At 40.6% G+C, this 22,083-nt stretch overlaps 2 protein-coding genes across 6 annotated transcripts in view; one reads left to right on the top strand and one right to left on the bottom strand.

Moving 5' to 3' along the window:
- The window catches only part of nhsb (Nance-Horan syndrome b (congenital cataracts and dental anomalies)), a 56,586-nt gene extending 42,984 nt beyond the window's left edge, over positions 1–13,602 (top strand). The window contains exons 2-12 of one of the 2 annotated variants that reach the window (XM_067585462.1): positions 1,306–1,458; positions 1,562–1,698; positions 2,083–2,130; positions 2,436–2,480; positions 2,604–2,648; positions 3,306–3,498; positions 4,112–4,243; positions 5,072–5,224; positions 5,667–8,843; positions 9,033–9,156; positions 9,286–13,602. In XM_067585462.1, the coding sequence (XP_067441563.1) occupies positions 1,306–1,458; positions 1,562–1,698; positions 2,083–2,130; positions 2,436–2,480; positions 2,604–2,648; positions 3,306–3,498; positions 4,112–4,243; positions 5,072–5,224; positions 5,667–8,843; positions 9,033–9,156; positions 9,286–9,919 (4,841 nt within the window). In that variant the 3' untranslated portion in view covers positions 9,920–13,602. Of the gene's footprint in view, positions 1–1,305; positions 1,459–1,561; positions 1,699–2,082; positions 2,131–2,435; positions 2,481–2,603; positions 2,649–3,305; positions 3,499–4,111; positions 4,244–5,071; positions 5,225–5,666; positions 8,844–9,014; positions 9,157–9,285 lie in introns of both variants that reach the window. The other variant, XM_067585453.1, reaches the window with a different exon arrangement.
- A 2,431-nt stretch (positions 13,603–16,033) lies between these two features.
- The window catches only part of scml2 (Scm polycomb group protein like 2), a 29,668-nt gene continuing 23,618 nt past the window's right edge, over positions 16,034–22,083 (bottom strand). For 3 of the 4 annotated variants that reach the window (XM_067585421.1, XM_067585444.1, XM_067585436.1), the window contains 4 exons: positions 21,586–21,759; positions 20,897–21,112; positions 20,151–20,305; positions 16,034–19,075 (listed from right to left, as the gene is read on the bottom strand). In XM_067585421.1, coding sequence (XP_067441522.1) covers positions 18,950–19,075; positions 20,151–20,305; positions 20,897–21,112; positions 21,586–21,759 — 671 coding nt within the window. In that variant the 3' untranslated portion in view covers positions 16,034–18,949. The remainder of the gene's footprint in view (positions 19,076–20,150; positions 20,306–20,896; positions 21,113–21,585; positions 21,760–22,083) is intronic. The other variant, XM_067585428.1, reaches the window with a different exon arrangement.

The raw sequence follows: 22,083 nt of genomic DNA, 5'->3' as shown, positions 1-22,083 counted from the left end.
CTGATCACCCTGTAATAAGAAATTGCAGTGGAAATAAACATGGAGGACTGAGAAATTTATGGTGGTCTGCTGGTGTATGCACAGTTGGTGAGGTGGGTTTAGCTGCCACCTGCTGGCAAGGAACGGCCTTATCTCATGTTTTCATGTACAATAAAGAAAGACTGAAGATTGTGATATTTTTCATACCAGTATTTCTAAAAAGATTTTTGCATATCTAGTTATTGTTCTCCTTATTGTCCTTTGTTTTGTGTATTTTCATGTGTTGACTGGCTTTAATGTGAGACCTCTGCCTGCTGGTAGAAAATTGTGAAGCCGGGCCTGGATGTGAGCTTTTTGAAGGTTTCTCTCTCTGTTATTGTCTTTCTGGTGTTGGTGGAACAGGCACTGAGAGTTGAGCCTCATTTGTTGGCATGCCAATCAAATGTACTATTTCAAGAACCACTTCTTAAAGTGACAATTATTAGTTTTGTTTTATTTATTTATTTTTTACAAGAATTATATTTTGGCCTAAACAAGGCTGGGTTAGTAACTGGACAATTCGGACAACTGCATCAGAACCCCAGACACCTAGGGGCCCCTTCAGATTAAAAGTACATCAATGGTTTGTAGTAATTTGATTAACTGCAGTTTTGTTTGGGAATATGTACCACTACAGCACAATATCAACTAAGGGCCTCAAGATAGATACAGTATTGTTGCCTAAACTTGATGCCCTTGTAGGGATCCTATGTCAAAATGTAGCTTTAAGATAATCACATGCTGCGTATTCCAAAAGAAATTTGCGTTTAATCCTATTGCCTCAGACTAACTGACATTCAGCCTACCAAGAAGCCATAGTCAGTTATATGATTAATTGGACATGTGTCTATAAGGTTATGTTCTTATGTTTCTTTGATTTGAGTGTGTACACCCCTCCAAAGTCTGGATAAGGTGCCAGAAAAATATCAGCATTTTAGAGTGAACTAGAGGTCTAAATTTTACAAATTCCTCGGTATTTAGTTTACTGATGCAGAATTTTAACCAGCAAGGTCTTCCTCAGACAAAAAACAAAAAAGTAGTCCATTTAGACACAGGGAAAAGTTCCACCTTAAGTTTGATGATGCATGATACAAAAAACACCCACTAGTAAAATTTACTTTATACATAATCATACTTGTGTTCAAATAAGCGGGACGCTAAGATACATGCATACACTTTATGTTAGCTCAGTAAGATGCGTTAAAATGTATAAAATCATACAGAAACAGTTTTGTTTGTAGAGATTCCCTTTTACATGTTATATGTATCTCTTCTCTCTCATCTTAGCGGTGTCAAATCTGGATATAGAGAGCAAGCTGTCGGTTCACTATCAGGCTCCATGGCACCAGCAACACAACGTGTTTCATCCTTGTACCCGACCACCATGTCTGGAAGAGCTGCACAGAAGCGCTCAGCTCAGTCTCAGAGCCCTGCACCGAGGTAAGAGAGGCTAATACTGTCTGCATAGTTGTATTATGTTGAGTACGTATTTCTGTGCATATGCATGTGTTTTCATGTGCATGCTCATGTTTGTGTTTCACAGACGAACAACAGAGCCAGCGGTCCACAAGTCGGGAGAGGAACAGGGTGACCATCTCTATCTCAGTGGCGCCCCCCATGCCCACATTCCCCTCACCACACACCATCCGCCGGCAACAGAGGAGTCGCCTGGCACGAGCGGTAAGTATGATGCACTTAATGGCAGGGACTAAAATTACATTATGTGGTTGTATTTCTTACAGGTCCATTAATTAGAAAATATGGGCACACATGACAATTTCAGTCTTCAAAAAAAGTTTATCAAATTGCAAAAACCAAAAACATTTACACAAAGTTAACTTGAAACAGTCATTATTTAAAAACTGGACAGTTTGCCTTTTCCATGTTAAGTGAGCTAAGGAATAGAGAGGAAGACACTACAGTTCATATGAAGTAGAACTTAAGAGAAACACATTTGTCTAAATCATATTTTTTTATTTTATATTTTTTGTTTATTTGACACCTTTGATTCTACATGTTTCGCAACAAACTGACATAATATCTCATTTTGATGTTGCCATGCAGCAAGAGAGAGCAGAGAGGGAGCGAGAGTTAGACTATCAACCCAGGAAGGTAAAACAGAAGTTCGTCTGTGTGTTCATGTCTGCTAATGTCTAACTTAGGACACCTGCTGTACGATTTGTATTATAGGTACCTGTTTGTGTGTACAGTTACTGCTTTGTGTCTGGGGTTCATCTAACATCACATGTAGAACTAATGAACACATTTTTTATTTACATTTTGTTTCTTTTATCATGTGGTACTATTGGTACCTATTACTATATAGAGAAATACATGAAAAGCATGTTCTGTTAAGAATTCATCTTTTTTGTCACACTAACTTTACCTTCATTTCTTTCTCTCTCAACCTTGTGAAGGAGAGGACAGTAAGAGAAACAGAGATCCAGACCATACAGAGAAAAGTAAGAAAATTCGCTGACGGATGTTAAAATATTTTTAAATATCCTCACTAAACTACTTGTTAAGTTTTTCAGTTTGCATACACAGAAATATTTGTTTACATGTGTGCTTTCCGGCTGCAACAGGAGAGACCAGGAAGAGAAGCAGATATTCAGACGATCCAAAGAAAGGTAATAAATATGTTTGAATTATGAACTGTCAACTACACACAGTAGTTGACAGTTCATACAGCCTTATACAGCCAAAAGATTAAACTCATATATTTCTTGTGTAGTTGAAAGACAAATTAAATTGGGCTGAATTTTGATAAAAGTATCAACACATGAAAAGAAAACATAGAATATATATATACTTACATAAGTATACTGTATAACATAGATTTTTGGGTCTGTAACTGGAGAAACGAAACATTGTTTCATTCATCCTTCACCTTTTGACTTTCTTTAACCTTTTTATTTACATCTTTTTAATCTTTACTCATGTCATGTCATCTGTTCTGTTTTTCTTTTGTTGTACTTCGTGTTTATAGTTTGAGTGCTTTTACTCACTTTATCCTAATGAAGGTTGCATCTTCATTCCATGGAATAGAAAGGTATTGAACATTTATGTTGTGTTAACTTTCTGTTTGTCCTCAGATTAGTTCAGTCTAATTTAATAGCATCTACTGATGTTAGAGAAATGGTTATATACAGTAGTGGCTACATGTCATCAGTTTAAATATTTCGTTTTTAATCTGTCCAGCTAATTAAATTGTGTATTAATACTATAGGACTCAATCAACACTTAGAGTGTATATAATGTTGCTGCTGTCTATCCCTTTCTTCCAGGCTACCTCGACAGGGGAAGGTGATGGTGGTGAGGTCTTAGGAGGCCACAGAGCCAAGGCCTCAGCTCCCAATGCTCCCTCGACCCAGGATAAACAGACAAACTGGTCCAAGGAAAACCTCCCACCATCAGATAAGAAGACAAATGCTGATTCTCATGCCATCTCCTCCTGTATCATCCCCATCAATGTCACAGGTAAGATAAAGAAGGGAAAAAAGAAAAATTTAACCTGCAGTGCAGAACTTTTACATATAAATGAGCGTCTGTTACATTCAAGCCCTTGCCAAACAAGTTCACACAATGCTGATTAGCCTATCATTGCCAGATAAATCTCTCTGTATCTGGTATCAGATTTGACATTGCCGTGCTGGATGGATGAATGCATACTGTGCATACTCTATGGGTAGGGCAAGCGCATCAAAGACTTCTGCCAGTCAAGCCGGCTAACTTCCAATTAGCTCTCTACTAACTTGAATGGGGATAAAATAATTTAATCATGTGACTCTACTAGACTTCCCGAATGTTATCAGGCCGAATGGATCAAACTCTGATAGTGAAACAAGTCATTTCATGGGGATTGATGCTCAAAACAATTTAACCACCGTTTTATAGCTGCAACAGTAGCAATGGAATAGGCTACGGCGGAGCCTGATGTAAGCATGTGTCGACAGTATTTTTGTAATTACTCTCACTGCCAAAAGGGGAAGACAAAAGTCCCACACTCCAGTTTTAAGTAAGAGCAAAGTTGGCAAGGATAAAACAGGAACCAGCATTTATATGGCTTATGTCTTCTGTGTTGTTATTTCAGGAGTTGGATTTGACAGGGAAGCAAGTGCCCGTTGCTCTCTAGTCCATTCCCAGTCCGTTCTTCAGAGGAGAAGGAAGCTAAGGAGGAGGAAGACTATTACAGGAATACCAAAACGAGTACAACAAGACATGGGTATGTTATGGTGCACATCTGCTCCATGATGGACAATTTAGGGTTATTTTACTGTCTATATGGGTCTTCATTTTGTAGGTTTGGCAATTGTTGCTGTTTATTCATATTTTACCAACATTTTACAACTTTAATTGCTGAGATCTGGGCCATGACCATGCTAATACATCCATGTGTCAATTATGGGAAGCTGAATGTTTTTCTGTTTTGTTTGCATGTGCAACAATCACATGCAAACAAAAATACTAGGTCTCCCATTAAAACTGTTACCTGGGATGTCTCTGTGACTTAAGGGTTGAAACACAGACGATGAACCAACCTTTTTATTTCTCTCTCACTCGTCTCCTGTCATCAGTCCACTGTCACTGCCTATTAAAGGCAAGAAAATGCCCCAAAAAGACTGTTACCCAAACTGTGCTAGTTAATTCTCTTGGTTCAACTTTGGCCTATTTAATTGTAATTACCATAGACTGTTACACATGCATGCAGTTTTACAAAGCAAGGGACAATTGTAATGTGCATTTCAGATGCTTTAACCTTACATTTGTTTTTGAATCCAAAAAATACGGGTTTAGAAAAATGGCTAACCTGTGAATTTGTGTAGAATCTGATAATCAGTCAGGGAGCTCCTAAATCTCTGCAAGCTAGTGAGTAAAATGTTACCATTACCTGTAGGATTAATGACCAAAACTACAAAAATAAGATTAAGTTGTTCACAGACACAGAAAAAAACTCCAAATGTGGAGACTATGTTTGGTTATCTTTTCCTTACATCGTCTTATGAAAAGATTTTTACATTATGTCCAACATGCTTTGTCACTTTGCATTCAGACTCAGATGAATCACCAGTAGCCCGAGAGCGCACAGTGATCGTCCATGCCAATCCACACCAACTCTCTCTGTGTCAGGAAGACCTCTCAATCAGTGGTCGCCTTCATCACACTCGTGACTCTGGCTGCCAGACAGATGATTTCCTTATAGCATGTAAGTTCCTTAGAATGGACAAGTGTGTCTGCCTCTTTATCCCAGTTCCCTTTAGTCTGTCAGGCTCTTATAATTGTGCTACAGACTAAAAATAAGTTTATTAAATTTAGTCCAGCTATAAATTAAGATGTCTGACTTTGCAGTCTTTGCTATGATGATTTTGTAGGATCATTTTTATGGCTGGATAAACTTACAGTATGTTCAGAGGACTAACTGGTTATTAGCCATTCCTAAGTTTGAACAGGACAACTAACTGTAGGCCTTCAATAATATCAAATCAGCATACTGTCACCCTCAAACTAGATTCATCAAAGTGGGATTAAAATGGTATATAAATGGCACCCTGCTATTAAAATGGGGTAGTCCATATGGCCAACATCAGTGTGAATTAAGATATGTCTCCCTTTGTTTCCCACTCTCTTTTCTGTCATTCCCTCTTCAGGTACAGCTGCTCCCTCCAGACGACGCATTAGAGCTCAACGTGGCCATCAGGGAATCCCTGCCTCTCTGTCCCATTCAACAGGCAACATTTCTTCCCTTGGTGACCAGTCAGACTCCACATACACTAGTGCTGCAGCCCATGGTGGACGCTTGCGATCTCGTAGCCTTCCGCGAGAAGGTGGACGCTTGATGGACAGTGATGACGATGACGATGACAATTATGATGATGACGACGACGATGAGGAGTTGTCACCATATGAAGCAGAGGACTTTATTCCACCTGGTCCTAGTCCAAGGATGAAGATGATGATGATGAAGGATGAAGAAGAGAGCACAGATGACCAGGCAGCTCCTGAGCCACTGCAACTTGGAAGCCTAAAGAGGTTGCAACGATCTGGAGAGAGAGACAGAGGGGGTGGAGGAGGAGGGAGCCCAGAGCATAGCTGGATGGAGAGGGGCCGTTCTCGTTTGCCCCGCAAGGCTGACATGGGCAGCTGTGAGATTTCATCGAGTTCAGATACTTTCAGCAGCCCTATTCACTCTGTGTCTACAACAGGAGTCCTGGGAAGCCATGTTGACCACAAGGAGGACCACCAGTCATCAAGCGGGAACTGGAGTGGTTCCAGCTCCACCTGCCCCTCTCAGACCTCTGAAACCATTCCCCCACCCTCTTCTCCACCACTGACAGGCTCATCCCACTGTGACTCAGAGCTATCACTCAACACTGTGCCCAATGCCATTGATGAGGGATTTTCCCTGGATCCTTCATACCACTCTGACCTCAGACCCCAGGGCCAGGGCCACAGGTCAAGTTCATTCACATCCTCAGCCACAGACCAGCTGGATGATGCAGGGGTCAGTACAGCCAGTGAGGGGGAATGGACATATCCTCCAGACCAAGACCAGAATGATCCAGACCAAGACCCTGACCAGACCCACAACCTAAGCCAGAGCCATGGGTTAGCCCAGGAGTACAGCTCCAAACAAGGTCTAGAAGACCAAACCTGTTTCAGTGACAACAAGACCATCAACACTGAAAAAGACCCTGGCTCTCATTACCCATCAGACACAGAGGGTTTCTACTCCTCTTCTGTGCATTTTGGGGAGTGTAATCAGAGTTACAGAGGATACATGTATAACTATGCAGACCCAGGGCCTCATTGTGGCCAATCAAACACTGTGGCAGCACCACTATCCCATGGAGTTTACACCCAGCCTTCAGCTGACTTCAGAGCAGGCACTATGACCTTGGGGAGGTCCAGTCGTCCACTGAGGAAACCAAAAGTCAAACCTCCACCACCCAAACGAACCTCCTCACTTAGGGACACGAGTAGTAGCGTTGATGTCGGAACAGACACGCAGGCAGATCAGGATCAACCAAAGATGGTTAGTGAACAAGAACTTACCTTGTCTTCCACAGATATGAAGCTGGATCTAGAGCTTGGAGGTGCTCCAGAACCATTACAGACATCTTGTCTTGTGGCAGAGCCTATGGGAACATGGGGAATGGGGTTGGGTGAAACTGTGGACATAGTAGAGCCCATGTCCTTCAGCTCTGCAGATACACATTCATTTAAGGATGAAGGTGCTGTGCAATCTGACTATGCAGATCTGTGGCTTCACAACACTGAGCTGAAGTCCAACAATGGTGAGTACGCATCCATGTCCAACTCAAGCACCGCCACAGGTACGACTGTCATGGAGTGTATCAAGTCACCAGACAGCTCTTCCTCCTCCACAGAAACCCAAACCCAGGCCCTTGCCCAGGCTTCAGAGACTAGGGCAAGTAGTCCACCTCTCCCACCTGGAGACTTCAAACTTGGATCACCTGAGAAGCTGGCTGGCCTGGCCTCACCATCAAGTGGCTACTCCAGTCAATCAGAGACTCCAACATCAACCTTGCCCTCATCTTCGGCAGCATTCTTCCCAGGACCTCTGTCACCCTCAACTGGCAAGAGAAAGCCCAAAGTGCCCGAGAGGAAGTCTTCTCTCTCTTCGCTGCAACACTTCCCCAGAGATGGAGCTTCCATTTCCTCTGGCTATAAAAGAGACCCAGACTTCCCACCTCCACCTTCTCAACTTGATCTCAATGTTCTTCATGGTGGCTATGTCAGACACACACTATCCCACAGGACACACCACATGCACACGCTCCACCACAGCAAACACAGAGTTGCAAACGTTTTAGCCACCGGTACAAAGTTGTTGGCCCCTGAGGCATCAAATACCAACCCTCCGCTGAGTTCAAACTCTGCACCTTTGATTCCCAGCTCAAATCTATTGGCGATAACTCCGTCTGCTCTTCGTTCAGTTCAGCTCCACTCCATCAGTCAATCTACAGACAGTGCTACCACTGCAGACCAGGAATCAACAAGTGGAGCTGAGACTGCTACTAGACCCAAATGTCCTCCTAGTGGTTCTACTCTGGCTCCACCTCCTATTAACACTAGGCCTCTTCCTCCTCGCAGACCACCTCCCAGACCCCCAGCTCAGGACCACACTTCCTCCCCTGAACATTCACAACCACCTCCCCCTGGCCGCCACCCTGATGGGCCTCCATCCTATGAAAGCCTACTACTCAGACAAGACCGCTATGGACCTGGAACCTTCTGGGCTATGACGGCCTTCAGAACCCGGATGGACTCATCATCAGAACACTCTGAGGACAGCTCACCCTTGCATCGGCCCGTGCCACGTGCTCCCCACCCTTCACCAGTGGATCTACACACACATATCCACTCACACACAGAATTCAGAGGGCTCACGCACTCAGCTCATGCACACTCTGAGTTTAGGGTTTTGGGGGAACGCTCGTTCTCCCAGGATGATGATGACGATGAAGATGATGAGGAAGAAGAGGAAGAGCAAGTGAAAGAACCGCCGAGGGCTGCATGTTCCAGAGGAGGCATGCGATCAGACCACCCTCCACCCCCAGCATATGAGTTTGCTGGGGGATCCCACTTAGACTCAGGGCCCTGGGCTAGTCCAGTCAAAGTGCCTGGTACCACAGTGGAAACATCGCATCCTTACCTAATCAGCGATGCAAGGAAAGGAGGACAAGAAGAGCCGGAAGAAGAGGAGGAAGTGACATCAGGTGCTACCAGAAGTGCCCATCAGCAGCCACAGGAGAGTAAAGACGACTCCACCACTCCTGACACTGAGGACTACTTCAGTAAAGGTAAGATTTAAAACAGTTACATGCTAATTTCCAAAAATGGAGCTAATAACCTCTTCAACTGCTGGTCAATCATGCATTAACCTTTAATCATAAACAGAGAACAAGGTTTAAAGGATGGTTATTTCACCAATTGTATACTAAATGATCAGACAACCAGATGACATGTGATAGGAATATCGTTTGCTACAGATTCCACTCCCAGTGACAATTCACTTTCCCCTCTGACGGATGACACCAAAGTGGATGATGACATTATTATAACATCACCCAACAAGACCCGTACAACTGAGGATCTGTTTGCCATGATACACAGGTGCTGTCAGTCTTTTAGTGGTGATTCAAACTTAATTTATTATGTTTATGTTATTTTGTCAACCATTTATCTATCCACTATCTGTCTAAATCTTAATTATGACTAAACTGTTTCCTCATTTCCTCATAGATCCAAGAGAAAGGTCCTGGGCCGTAAAGATTCGGGAGACTTGAATGTGAAGTCCCGTCTCTGCCCTACAACACCAGTGACCCCTGGCAATGTCTCCACCATCATTATCCCGCCAGCCCCTCCTCTCAACATCCCAGCCACCTTGGCCACTGCTGCTGGGTCACAACGAGCCCCTGTGCCCATCTACCGCAGCGCCAAGAAATCCAGCACGTCCAATGAGGAGTTCAAACTCCTCTTGCTGAAGAAAGGCAGCAGGTCTGATTCCAGCTACCGCATGTCTGCTACAGAGATTCTGAAGAGCCCTATCACCCCCAAGACCCCTGGGGAGTCCCTTCAGGAAGGGCCCATTAGACAGGTGGAGGAACCACCCTCTGCACTCCAGGAGCCCCCCATTCCTGGTCTGGAACCAATCCAGATAACAGGTCTATTTCCCAGGGCCAACTCTGAGAGTTTCACCCCCAAAACCCTGCCCATGTCAGCTGCATCTCGACAGGGCCGTTCTCGGATCCCCCCTGTAGCCAACAGCAGTCGCTACAGTACACGCAGCCGCCTCTACACAGCCCCCATGCAAGCCATTTCTGAAGGGGAGACAGAGAACTCAGATGGGAGCCCCCATGATGACAGATCCTCCTAAAACCACCCGATGAGAGATGTCCTCTATTCTTGGCTGTGCCCTACATTTGAAATGGCCCCTTCTACTTTTATAATCTTGGATAGGGGTCTCATCAAGGCCAATTGTCAAATGCTTGCAACACATAAAATCTGACTGTTGCTAAAATGCACCCAGTATTTGGATCTACTATTCTATTTAAGGGTGTTAGACAGTGTTGTGAGTTACTGAATCATAAAGGTATGATTTTGAAAACTTTGAGAATATACCTTAATACTGTATTATCAAAAGAATAGCTCCCTCATAGTTAAAAGAGCAAAACTTAAGACCTATTTTGATTGAACTGTCTTTTTTTAAAAATAAAAAAACAGTCCAGAATGTTTGGTAAATTATGATAAGAAAAGAAATTTTGTGGAGAATGGACAACGTGCGCGTGCATGTACAGACACATGCAACATCCACTGATATTTCTACTTCTTGTGTTTTGAGTGGTGTGGGTGTGTGTGTGTCGCTGAGGAACTGCTTTCTCATGAAAATTAAAAATTCTTATGAAATTTAATATACTTTCAATTTTTGGTGCCCAAAGCAGTGGCCAGACTTCCCAGAGTCCATACTCAATATTCCTGCCAACAAGCAAGGGTTGTTTCTTGAGGAAGTTACCAACAACATTATCTCAACACAGCACCAACTTATCTATTATATTTCCATCTGCAGACCTGGCATAGAGAGTATATCACACAGAGCCAATCATATATTTCTTCACATAAATTATATCCAAAAAGATAACATGATGCATGTATTTTTGTAAAACTGCGCCTCAGAACATGATGATAAAGTTTCACCATGTTGCATGACCCTATATGGAAACATCCCCTGGATCCTGGTTTCTGTCGACATTTTTGTGGTTCCTTTGTATTATAAGAATAATTAATCTTTCACTGTGAAAGGTTTTAGTGATATCTGTACCACATTGCCAGTGATCTAAGTTGATTTATCTCAGATTTGAGTGTCTAACAAGAAGGAGCAAGGGCTTGTGCCTAGATGGGGCCCATTTGTCAAAGAAACAGGCTAATTTTGGACAATCGCACAGTGGCCTTTCTCTACTAGAGGTGGTTGTTAGTAGGGCAATTTTAAGTCCCTGCACATATACATGGACTTGGGCCATGTTCCACCAGAATCACATACTTATTTAAACTCAACCTTAAAATCTAGTATGTATAGACTGATTAGAGCTTTTCCAGTTGCTGGCCAGTTGCGCTGTGCTGACTTGAAGTGGAAAAGGTGCATTTCAACGCAGTTTTAAAGATACCATTGAGTGCAGACGGTGAAAATGCTTTAGAAGGTCCTCAATCGGTTTGACTAGAGGTTAATCTGGAAAGGTTTCCAAGAACCAACCTCTCTTTTGCACTTCATGATTCTTCAAGAATATTCCTTGAGAAGAAAATATATCTTATAATGAAATCGCATATGTATATTTGTACTGAATATAAAATCATATCTATATAAAACAATGAGCAGAAATTTTATAGGGAATCAACCTGAGTGTAGCAAAGAAAAACAGGTCTCACTGACATTACACACAAATCTCAACAATATACACTGTTCTCCTCTCCTTGTTGCCTCTCCTTCATTTGCACTGACCCAGTAGCATTAGACAGGTGAAAGCTCAACCCAGTGGCTGGTGTATACCATTTTGTCTTACCCTCCAAGCTTTATATCACAATATCTGCAAGAGAGGAGACAAGAGGAGGAAAGGTCTAGATATCATCAATATTTAAGCGTCAGCAATGCATCCATTGTTGCAGCCTTTTCTACTTAACACCAGAGTTTGGCGTAAAACGTGTTACCGAAGGAAATGATCATCAGTTTAAAGTTTGAACTCTCACCTGCCTACCACAGCAAACACAACACATATACTTCTTACATTGAGAGACCGTACTTCAATAGAAACCATTCACTGTATTCTGTGAATACCTCAGCAAGTATATTACTGTTTTATTGTAAATGCTATAGATAGATAGATAGATAGATAGATAGATAGATAGATAGATAGATAGATAGATAGATAGATAGCAAAACCACAACTGTTTGATACTCAGCGAATCTGAATTGCAGAACTGACACTGTGTAAGACGGAGAGAGTAAAAAGCTGTGAACTGATTATTAGAATTTTACATTCATCATACCCATGCTGAAGCGCACTTGTTCCTGTTCATTGTTTTATTTGTTGTGTTTTCTATCGCATGCAATAAGTAAAGAAAAAAATAGAAGAAGAAAAGAAAAGGATACCACCATATCATTATTTTTATCTGAGGGATGTCTCCATAACACGAGAAAAGATTTTGTATTTTCCGTTCAAATGTCAAGTTCAATAGTGTGTTCTATAGATGTACAAACTGTCTGGCTAATTCTGTTCTGTATAGTCGTGATCACAAACAGGGGTTTATCTTGTACTGTATATCTACTCACTGGACAATCATATGTTTAAGAGACTGTAAAGAAAATTATATAGAATCTGTCAGGAGGAAGAATCTGAACACTTTTGGTGCTGGGTCCTAGTCTTGCTGGAGCTGTGAAAGTTGGAGTGAGAGACATACTTTCCAGGAGAAACTGCTGGTTCACTTTAAAGTGCATATCTGGACTAACTTCTTTGGATAAAATAAATGTACAAATAAAAAAAACAAAACAAAACATGGAAATGGAAAAGTAACCATTCATAGACCCAAAAGCTGATCAAAAAGTCATTGTTTTTACTTTTGACTCACTTCAGAATTTTCTGATTCCCACAAAACATTTAATATTATTGAATAATTAATATAAATGAATCTGTACGGTTAATACAGTATTACATGAATAATGCAATGTGACTCTGTGAAATACCATTTTAAAAGTTTGATAACAAAAACACTCAGTATTGACAATTTGTTTAGTGGGATTTTTCCATATTGTACCTGGCGTTGATGCTATAGGGGTATTTTTACTGTTTCTTTCATTTCTGAAAGCAGTGGATAGTTGATTGATTGACACAATTTGATTGGAAAGAAAAACTGTGAGGTTGCCATACAGACTCTAGTTTAGCACTCATTTAGCCCTCTCAAACCTCAGTCCTCAGCAGCTTGGGAATACAACGAAACAAAAATCTATAACCTTTATAGAGTTTTCGTTCCAGCCTGTTTTCCAATGTCTGCACGCAATTTTGCCCTAAAGGGAAGTGTGACAACAACAACTGGATATTTTTTCAAAGGTGTACAGTATGGAATAACACTAAACAGACTTTAAAATATGTGTTAGAGAACACAAAAAACACAGATGTTGAAGACACAGTGTAACTGTCTATTTAAAAGAAGCTCCATGTTTAAAACTAGCTAGGACTTAACAGATTTGAATCACTTTTGTATTTTTGTATAAACCTGTAAATACGTTTTTAAAGAAGAAAAATGTTGCAAATTCTTTCTTTTGTAAAATAAATAAATAAAAGAATAAAAACAAAGAAGTTTTTTTTTCAAAGTTTACATGATTATTTCCAAGCCTTTGTATCTTTTGGAGCTGTGCAACACCTTCAGTCTTGTATTTATTTTTTGGGGGGGTGGGTACAACATTGTGAAAATTCCATTATTCTATTACTAATTCATTTTAACAGCTCATCAGGCTGCTTAGTAACTGTGCATAGAAAAAAAGCCAATAAATGTGATTGCGTTGAAACGGAAGGCCTTTTGTGTGACACTTCATTTCCTCCCAATCTGAACCAAGTGCATGGAGATAATCTCTCCACTAGATGGCAGTGTTTTAATATTATCTAGTTTCAGCCTTAATTACAGAATTTCTCCTAAAAATGCTGTCTCCAATAGTCCAGTATTAAACAAGATTCAACTTAGACTCATTATGGGTGAACTGAAAAATAGGCTCAACAGGTCAAAAGAAAAACATGTTTGAGTTTTCTCATAATTATAACTTCAAGGCTGTAGACTTAAGACTTGAGTCAAGTCAAACTGAAACTTGACTTAAGAGTAACTGCTCTGAGACCTGACTCTTGAAAGATTTGTCTTGAGAGTGAAAACATTCAAGTCTCAAGTTTTGACCTGATGAAATGCAAGAAAAATAAATAAATGACAGAAAGTGCACACCAGATGCATTGAATGGATCTTGGTCAATTATGTAGGCCTATGTATGACCACAACTTTGAAAGGAAAATTTTTAAATGCCAATTAATTATAATGGTAAGCATTCAGAGACCTGACAGATTTGCATTTTGCTTACTTGTGACTTGACTTGAACTTGTCCACAGGGACTTTTAAAATCTGAGACTTGAGATTTGCTTTGACAACATATAAGACTTTACTTGGACTTGTCTTGACTAACTTGAGACATAACTTGCATTTTACCCCTAAAAACTTACTTAACATTACTTACTTACTTACTCCTAAAAAAAGATGGTTCTAGCTAGGATTTAGCAGATTAGAATCACTTCTGTATTTACAATTTCTGTATAAAATGTGAATAAACGTGTAAATACGTTTTTAATGAGACATAACTTAAACTTTAGCCCCAAAAAACTTCAAACATCTGGTTCTAGATCTCATCATTTTCACAGAGCACTTCAGAATTGTGAGAAAACTACCTCATACCTCTTCTCATACCTATGATAAAATGTTAACATTATTTGTGGGTTGCCTGTTAAGAAACAGCATTATGATGACATTACCTGAATTAATTTGGTTTTATTTCCTCCCTGGTCTTGATACATTTGAGGAACTGAGTAATGTCACGCAGGTACTTATCTGTTTTTTGATCTGTCTTGACTGCACAACTGTGAGTGAGTTAAAGACGTTCTAAGTTCCATTTTGGGGTCAACCGTCGGCAACAACTAAACGAGCCAAGCTGTCTCCTAGCAACACAAGTCACCTGCAGTTAACGTCTTTCGGGCTAGCTAACTAGCTAGGTAACTAGTTAACTTGTGTCCGTGTCTGAGCGGTTATTGTGTGTACACTCACTCTGATGGGAGACTATCCTGAGGACAAGGACAGCTGTCTCTTTGGAACTTGTCACCGCGTTTTGTTTATTTACGTTAACACACCGACATATAGCGTTAACCGTTAGCCTCTAGCTAATAGTCCTGGTGTCCTTTCTTAACTGAACCGACGGTTTGAACAACCTGTGACAGAAGTTCCTCTTGATTTATCGATAATTGGCAGATTCATATACTGTAGTGTTAATTACCAAACAGCCTCGATGTTTCTTAAGGGAATGCTACTGTATAAGCCGTCGTAACCACTACTTTTACCCACAATTATATTATTCCAGTTTTTATTATTATTATTATTATTATCGCTTTATCTTTTATTCATTTAACTTACAGGTACTTGATGCCATATAGGCTGTGTGCTATGGGAATGTCTCTGTCTTCATTACAGAGACAAGAACTCTCTTTTCAGGAGCCATCACAACCTTTTTTAAAAAAGCCACTCAGTACATAGCCTTAGTTTGCCTCCCAATTTTAGAGTGTCTTTCAGACAACATTAAACGTTTATCAAATGAAACAGTAGGTCAGGCTAGGCTGTAGTTGTAGCTGACTTCAGAGCCAGGAAACAGCATATACCATTCATAAAGAATCTACAAGAGGAGCCCTAATGAGCCTGTTTATCCCAAGTGCTGCTGACTAGCTATTTGAACTTCTGATCTTTTGAACAATGATTCCTATAGGCCTGTCACTCTCCTTAAATAAGACATCCATGATCATTTGACCCTCAACCCCCATACCCACACAAACAGATTCACACACAAAACCCACCAAAACTTTAAGAACATTGAGCTCTGCCAGTGCTCTTGAATGTTTCAGGATACTGAATAGTGGTTGCAAAACTACGGACCCTTGTAACCCCTCAAAAGCTGAGGAGTTGCAAGAGGATTGACAGAACAGGAAAGCAGAACATTTTTGCTATGCTATTCATTTCAAAACTTAGCTTTTCAGGTCTCTAAAAATAAAACAGAAAAAAAGTGATGATGGGTTACAAGTCATCCTCTTTTTTTGTTTTAAGGGGTCACATTCCAAGAAGGTTGGGAACCACTGGACTGGGCATAAAAAATAAATGTGCTAGTATCTACTATGGTGGCCTTATGCTGGGGTCTCAAACACTAAGATGATGTAAACAAATGTTTAATTGTGTGAATGCATATCAAACATATTTAACAAACATCTTTTTTTTTGAACTTACAGTAAAAAGTTGAATATATACATATGAAATGCTGCGGAGCGATAGATGACAAGGCATAAAAATATACATAGTTGGTTATTGTGCAGTCCCTCTATGTTGTAATCATGAACACAAAATGCTAATGATGTAAAACATCTTCTAGGAAACTACTAAAACCTGAGTTTCACATTAAAGCAAGACGGTTTCAAGTATCAACTTGTTACCACTATGGGAGAGCAACAGTGTGAAATGCAGCTACAACAGACATGATTTGGTTTGAAAATGGTTCTGAAATGTTCAGAAAAATAGTATTTCTGCCATCGAAAACAGACAAATACTTTGAGACTGAAGTGAATAATTACTCTGACACAACATCGTCCTGTAGGTAGTTATTTGATGGTACACACAAAAACGATTTCAGGCAGAATTAAACTTGATTACACTTACGCTTGATACAGGTTGATACACTTTGTTACAGTACAAAATGATATCAAAAAAACAACCTTTTGGCTTTACTTTATACAAAACAGTTTCTCGATCTTGTACTCATTTAGGAGCACTTTTCTGTACAGCATTCAAACTTGACAGTTAATGACCTTGCCTTTACTTTAAAGGGGACCTAATATGCTCATTTCCACCTCTGTACCTTTATTCTTCACTAAAGTAGCTTTGCCTGATACACTGCCGGTGATTTTTGCTCCTTATATATCTTATACTGGCCCTTTATGCAGCCCCTCAGTTCAGCTTCTGTCTCTAACAGGCAGTCTTAGCTCCTGTCTCTTTAAGGTCCCCCTCCCGATGAGCCCACTCTGTTCTGATTGGCCAGCTTTCCGGAAGCCTGCCGAGGAGCAGCCGTATCTGAATTGTTTTAAGTTACCGCTGATGCAAACCCAACAAATCCTGCTTTACTGCTTTAAATTAAAAGCCTTTAAATGACTAAATAATGGGAAACTTTTATTGTGAAGAATTTACAGGAAATGAAATGGGTTCCTAACCTAATAAGCAGAGCTTCATTAGCGGTGCTAAAAACCAGGCGACACAACAACATAGAGATATTTGGAGCCATTTGTTCAGCGGATCAGTTGGAAATAATGCACGGAGGAATAGTACAAGCAGAAACAGCCGCAGTGATGATGGTGTTTGATGAAGAACTGCAGACAACCAGCACACCTCCAACAGATTAACTACTTATTTTAGTTTGCCATGCTGTGTAATGGAAAAACACTCACAGCATGCCAGCTCAACTTGAGTCATGGCTCGGCGTGACTACCCCCAAAACAATGGGAATGCCAGCAGTGATCTTGCATGCTGTGCATGAAGCAGATGACCATATGAAGAAATCTGTCACCAGTTGACATCAGCTCCGGCTGAAAGCAGAAAAAACCAAGCATTCAGAGCACTCTGAAGCTGGTGCTTTTTGCTTAAAGAGATTATTTCTACATACGTTTACCTCATTATTTGACACTTTGGCCACGTTTAATGTGAACATCTGACATTGTAACATTATATATCTATGACTGAAAATAAGGAAAAGCATAATAGGTCCCCTTTAATGTCAACATTTCTAGTATTCCAGTCATTGTGTGTGTATGTCTTATGTTTGTGTGTGTGTGTTTGATAGTGTGGCTGCCCAAGCATAATACAATCATGTAGCAAAGTCAGTGCTCAAGCTGAGATCGTTCAGCTTGAATGTCTTCCAGCACATGAAACAGACACAAATAAAGAATAAAAAAATAACTCTTCAGTGACTGATTTTCTGCATCTACAGCTCGCGCTGCAAAACAACAACAAATGAAACATTTTCTTTCTTAATAAGATATCCACAAGTTGTGCCTTCTCTGCCAAAGTTAATTTATGAATAGTTAATTTATGAATGATTTTTATGAATAAAATTGTTTTTATTGATTGACTGACTTTAGGGAGCAACACTTCTCATTCAGATAACTGGGGCACTCCAGTTGTTCAGTACCTCTTGGTAATAATGCTCATGACTTCTTACATTCACTGGCTTGCATTTACGACAGTCTATAAAAGAAGCAATCAGTCAGAATTGTTATTGCATTGGTAGAAAGAATGCAGTGAGACATTCACTGCCAGTACCTGAACTAACCTTCCCAAACTTGTATGTAGAGGCTCCGTCCTGAAATTATGACTAGGGAAAAAAAAAAAAAAACAGCTAAACATCCAAAGAGATAAAGCTGCAAAACCTACAGTGTATGTCTTGCGTTTGTGTGTAAAAGTGTTAATGTAGAGGTAAATTAAAATGTGGATTTAAATATGGCCTCTAGTTGTTCATAGTAAGGCAAAAAGACACTAATATGAACAAAACTCACACCTATGCTCAGGAATTTGATACTAATCACACTGAGGCAAATTATTAATTGATGTACTGTGTATCTGCTTTAATATAAAAGTAAACTGTGGTCTGTAAATTTTTTAAAAACCAGATCAGGGCCGTAGCAAGGATTTTAGAAATACTGAGGTCACGAGTCATCCAAAGTACAACAAAATAAATATCGATATCAACAGAAACCAAAAAGAAGATCTTGATTTCTTTAATTACTTAGATTTTTCATGTTTTTATTGATTAATTCATCTGTTGGCCTAAAAGAAGACAAGTGAGTATAAATATACTGGAATCACTTCATAAAATACCCACTATGTGTACATTTTTATCAGTGAACTCCCTGCAGGTTGTTAAAACCCCCAAACTCACAAAGAAAAAAAAACGGAAGACATGACCTCAGTGTCTTCTTTGTAGCTACGACCCTGGTTCAGGTGGGTTTATACTGCACTAATTCCCTGTAGAATAATGACTTTGTTTGTGTGTTTGTTTGCCAGTGAGAGAAGAGCGCCTCCATCTCTATTGTTTGGTCTGTTTCAGCTTCTCGATGTGATGACAGAGTTTGAGCGCCGGGCCCAGCTTCAGTCCCATGTATTTCATTATGACATCACTGCGCAGCAGCATTAGAGCTGTGCCATCAATCTCCTGTGGAGAGAGGAACATGCTGTCAGCAGGAGGGCAGGTTACAAACATCTCTCAGAACAAGTTGATCAAAACGCTGATGACTTGATAAAGGCATTGAATGATGGAAATTCCAGACTGGTTTATATTGAGCAAAGTCACTAAAAGCATAAGTATACTTCATCAGAAGTGTTTGTCGTTTGGTCAAATGGCTTCAGGAACCTCCTCCTCCCACACCTTTCCAACACTGCGTCCGACAATTTCTGTAACTTTCCCAAACAGACAGTGATTGGCCAGCTGTGCAGAGGTGAGAATTTAAGCAGGATTTGAATGTTGCTCTCTTTTTTTTATTTGTTCCACAATTATTTCTGTCACTTCTCATGTTTACAACTGAGTGCAACATGACTTCCAGGAGGCACTGTCTGAAAATGTGTGCCGTTATCCCCATATGTAAACGATTATCTCATCTCCCCCCCATGACTCTATTTCACCCCGCCTTCTATTGTGACCATCCGGGGCAACTATAAACACTTTTGCCTTCCTTCATGGTCGGACAACAAATCATACAAACTAGTCATTTTCTTGCATAACCCGGCCATTAGTGAAAAGTTGCCCGTCATAGAGTTCAGGGGAGATGCGATAATTGTTAAATATTTCTGACAGTCTCTGCTAGATGGTATTCATAGTGTTCCACTCCGTTGCAAACATGACAAGTGTCAGAAAAAGTAACAGAAGTGACAGAAGTAGTTGCGCAACAAATTTTTTTTTTTTAGAAAAGAGCTTAAAAGGGAAGTTCAGAGAAGTTCTCTCTGCACAGCTGGCCAATCACTGTGTGAAGTGGGATTGTCAGTCACAGAAAGTTAAAGAAATTATTGGACACAGGTTGGACAAAGGTATGGGTGAAGGGGGTTTACAAAGATGTTTGACCATCCAGCAAACAGTTTCTGTGGAGTATATTGGGGCCCTAAAAAGGTCTGGAACAGTTTATTTAACCAGGCGATTGCATGAAACACACAGGGGGTGAACCGGCGGCTTGTAGTATGTTGACAATTAAAGTAAATAGGACAAAGAACACAGTTCGTATAATAGAATTACTCACATGTTTCCTGAACAGTTCAACATGCGGGCCGAGAGTTTGGGGATCAACTTCTTGGACAAACCGTACAACATCGCCAACTGACCAGGAGGAGGCGTCGTTCCCTGAACTCTCCTTTTCCTGTGTCACATGGTCTGGGCCTGTTGTTGAGCTTGCTGCTGGAGATTGTTAAGACAAAAGAACAGAGAACCAAATCAGACTCATGTTTGCAAACTATATTTACCAATTATCATGCTATCTGCTCATGATTTTATTTGTTTACTGAGGTCAGATATTGATGATACCTGGGCCATAAATGCCTTTCAAATGCCCGCAAATGTTGCGGAAACATCAACTATTGAGGTGATGGACTGTTAGCGGAAAAGATAACTATCCTTTTTTTTTAAGGTCCAGGAAAAATGCAGGACATACTTTAAAATGGGAAGTCCCACAAAATAAATCCCCTGACAACAGGCAACACAGAACGTACCAGACAATAATTTAAGTTATTCATTAAGGATTTTGCTTCTAATAGGAAAAACGATCACAGTCTCCTGGTTTAGTTGCAACCTCCAATAAGTGAAAAGTGGAGAGAAAAGGTTAAAACAACAGAGATATTTTATGAGAGATAGACCCCGCTTGTACAGGCTATCCCAGAACCATTCTGTGCTTGAGTTGTTCTGTTACGTGTTGAGCTGTTGCAATAAAAATAAAATAAATATCATGTTACTCTGGTGTGTATATTAGTGACTGTGTGTATTTGACCCTACCCTCCACTCGTCTGTGTGTACGTATTGGGCCAATTTCGGTCGGGTTGGAGCTGACGCGTCGTAAGGGTGGCGGTGTGTGTGTGTGTCCAGGGTAATATGGCCGCTCCTTCTTTGTGGCTCGGTAGTCTGACGCGGTGTGAAGGGATCGGGTGCTGGGAGCAGGATCCTTTGTGGAATCGTCATTAGACAGGCCGTTCTCGGTGTGGGACAGTGGTTCTGTTTCAAGAAAGGATAAAGAGAGATAAAGAAACCACGAACACAAATAGAAAACAGAAAGTTGCTTCACATTCATTACAGGACTATACAAACATTCATAAAATGACTGACTTATAATATGTAGGAAGACTCGAGGAGATTCACTCAGTAGGTCTGATGTATGTCTCATTTCAAGAATGATGGAGATAAAAGCTTCTAGTACAAAGCATTTAGAACTCATACCTCCAAAAAGGTCACACAATCCTCTAAACTTATTTTATTAACAGAAAATGTTTTCTTTTTATCTGCATTTAGATCAGAGCCTGTATCAAAAACATACAGTATATCATGTAAAATTGTTCAAAGATTCCCTCTAACAATATTTAAAAATTTGTTAAAACATTTCTGAATCCACATAATCCAAAAGCTAAATCCTTTTGTCAAATATTTAGTCTCCCTCCCTTCTCAATTCCTGCATCCACACATTTGCCCACCTGACTTTGTCCTGTCGTAGAAGCGTGTGTTTTTGCTGTAGGAGCTGAATGGCTGCGAACTGAACAGACTGTCACTCTCCAGATGTTGACACATGTTCTCCAGGAACCGCAGCACAGACGAAGCACTGGAGGCAGAGGGCAGTTTCACGTAGCGGATACCATGCTCTGACCGCACTGGAGGGCAAAACACAAACAGCTATTATTCTGTGTGCTGTATGGATGTACACACACCCGCTCACACATGCTGTTTGTATTCACAGTTAAAGAAAAACAGCAGATGGTTTTGGGTTAGCTCCCTCCCTTTATAAGCACAAACCCACACTTTTCACCCCATCCCTCACCCTGAACCTCACCCTCCCACCCAAGCCAAGCTTGCACAAATCCACAAATTAACCCCCTCCCCTCCCCCTCCTTCCCACCCAACCTCACCCATACCCTCCCAATCCGGCCCCCCAAGGGAGACCCAATCCCAGCATCGCAAACCAGGTTAGACGCACA

Source organism: Thunnus thynnus, chromosome 1, assembly GCF_963924715.1.
Source record: "Thunnus thynnus chromosome 1, fThuThy2.1, whole genome shotgun sequence".
In the NCBI taxonomy this organism is placed as follows: Eukaryota; Metazoa; Chordata; class Actinopteri; order Scombriformes; family Scombridae; genus Thunnus; species Thunnus thynnus.
Note: the sequence above shows the minus strand (reverse complement) of the source record. Positions and strands in the feature narration are given on the sequence as shown.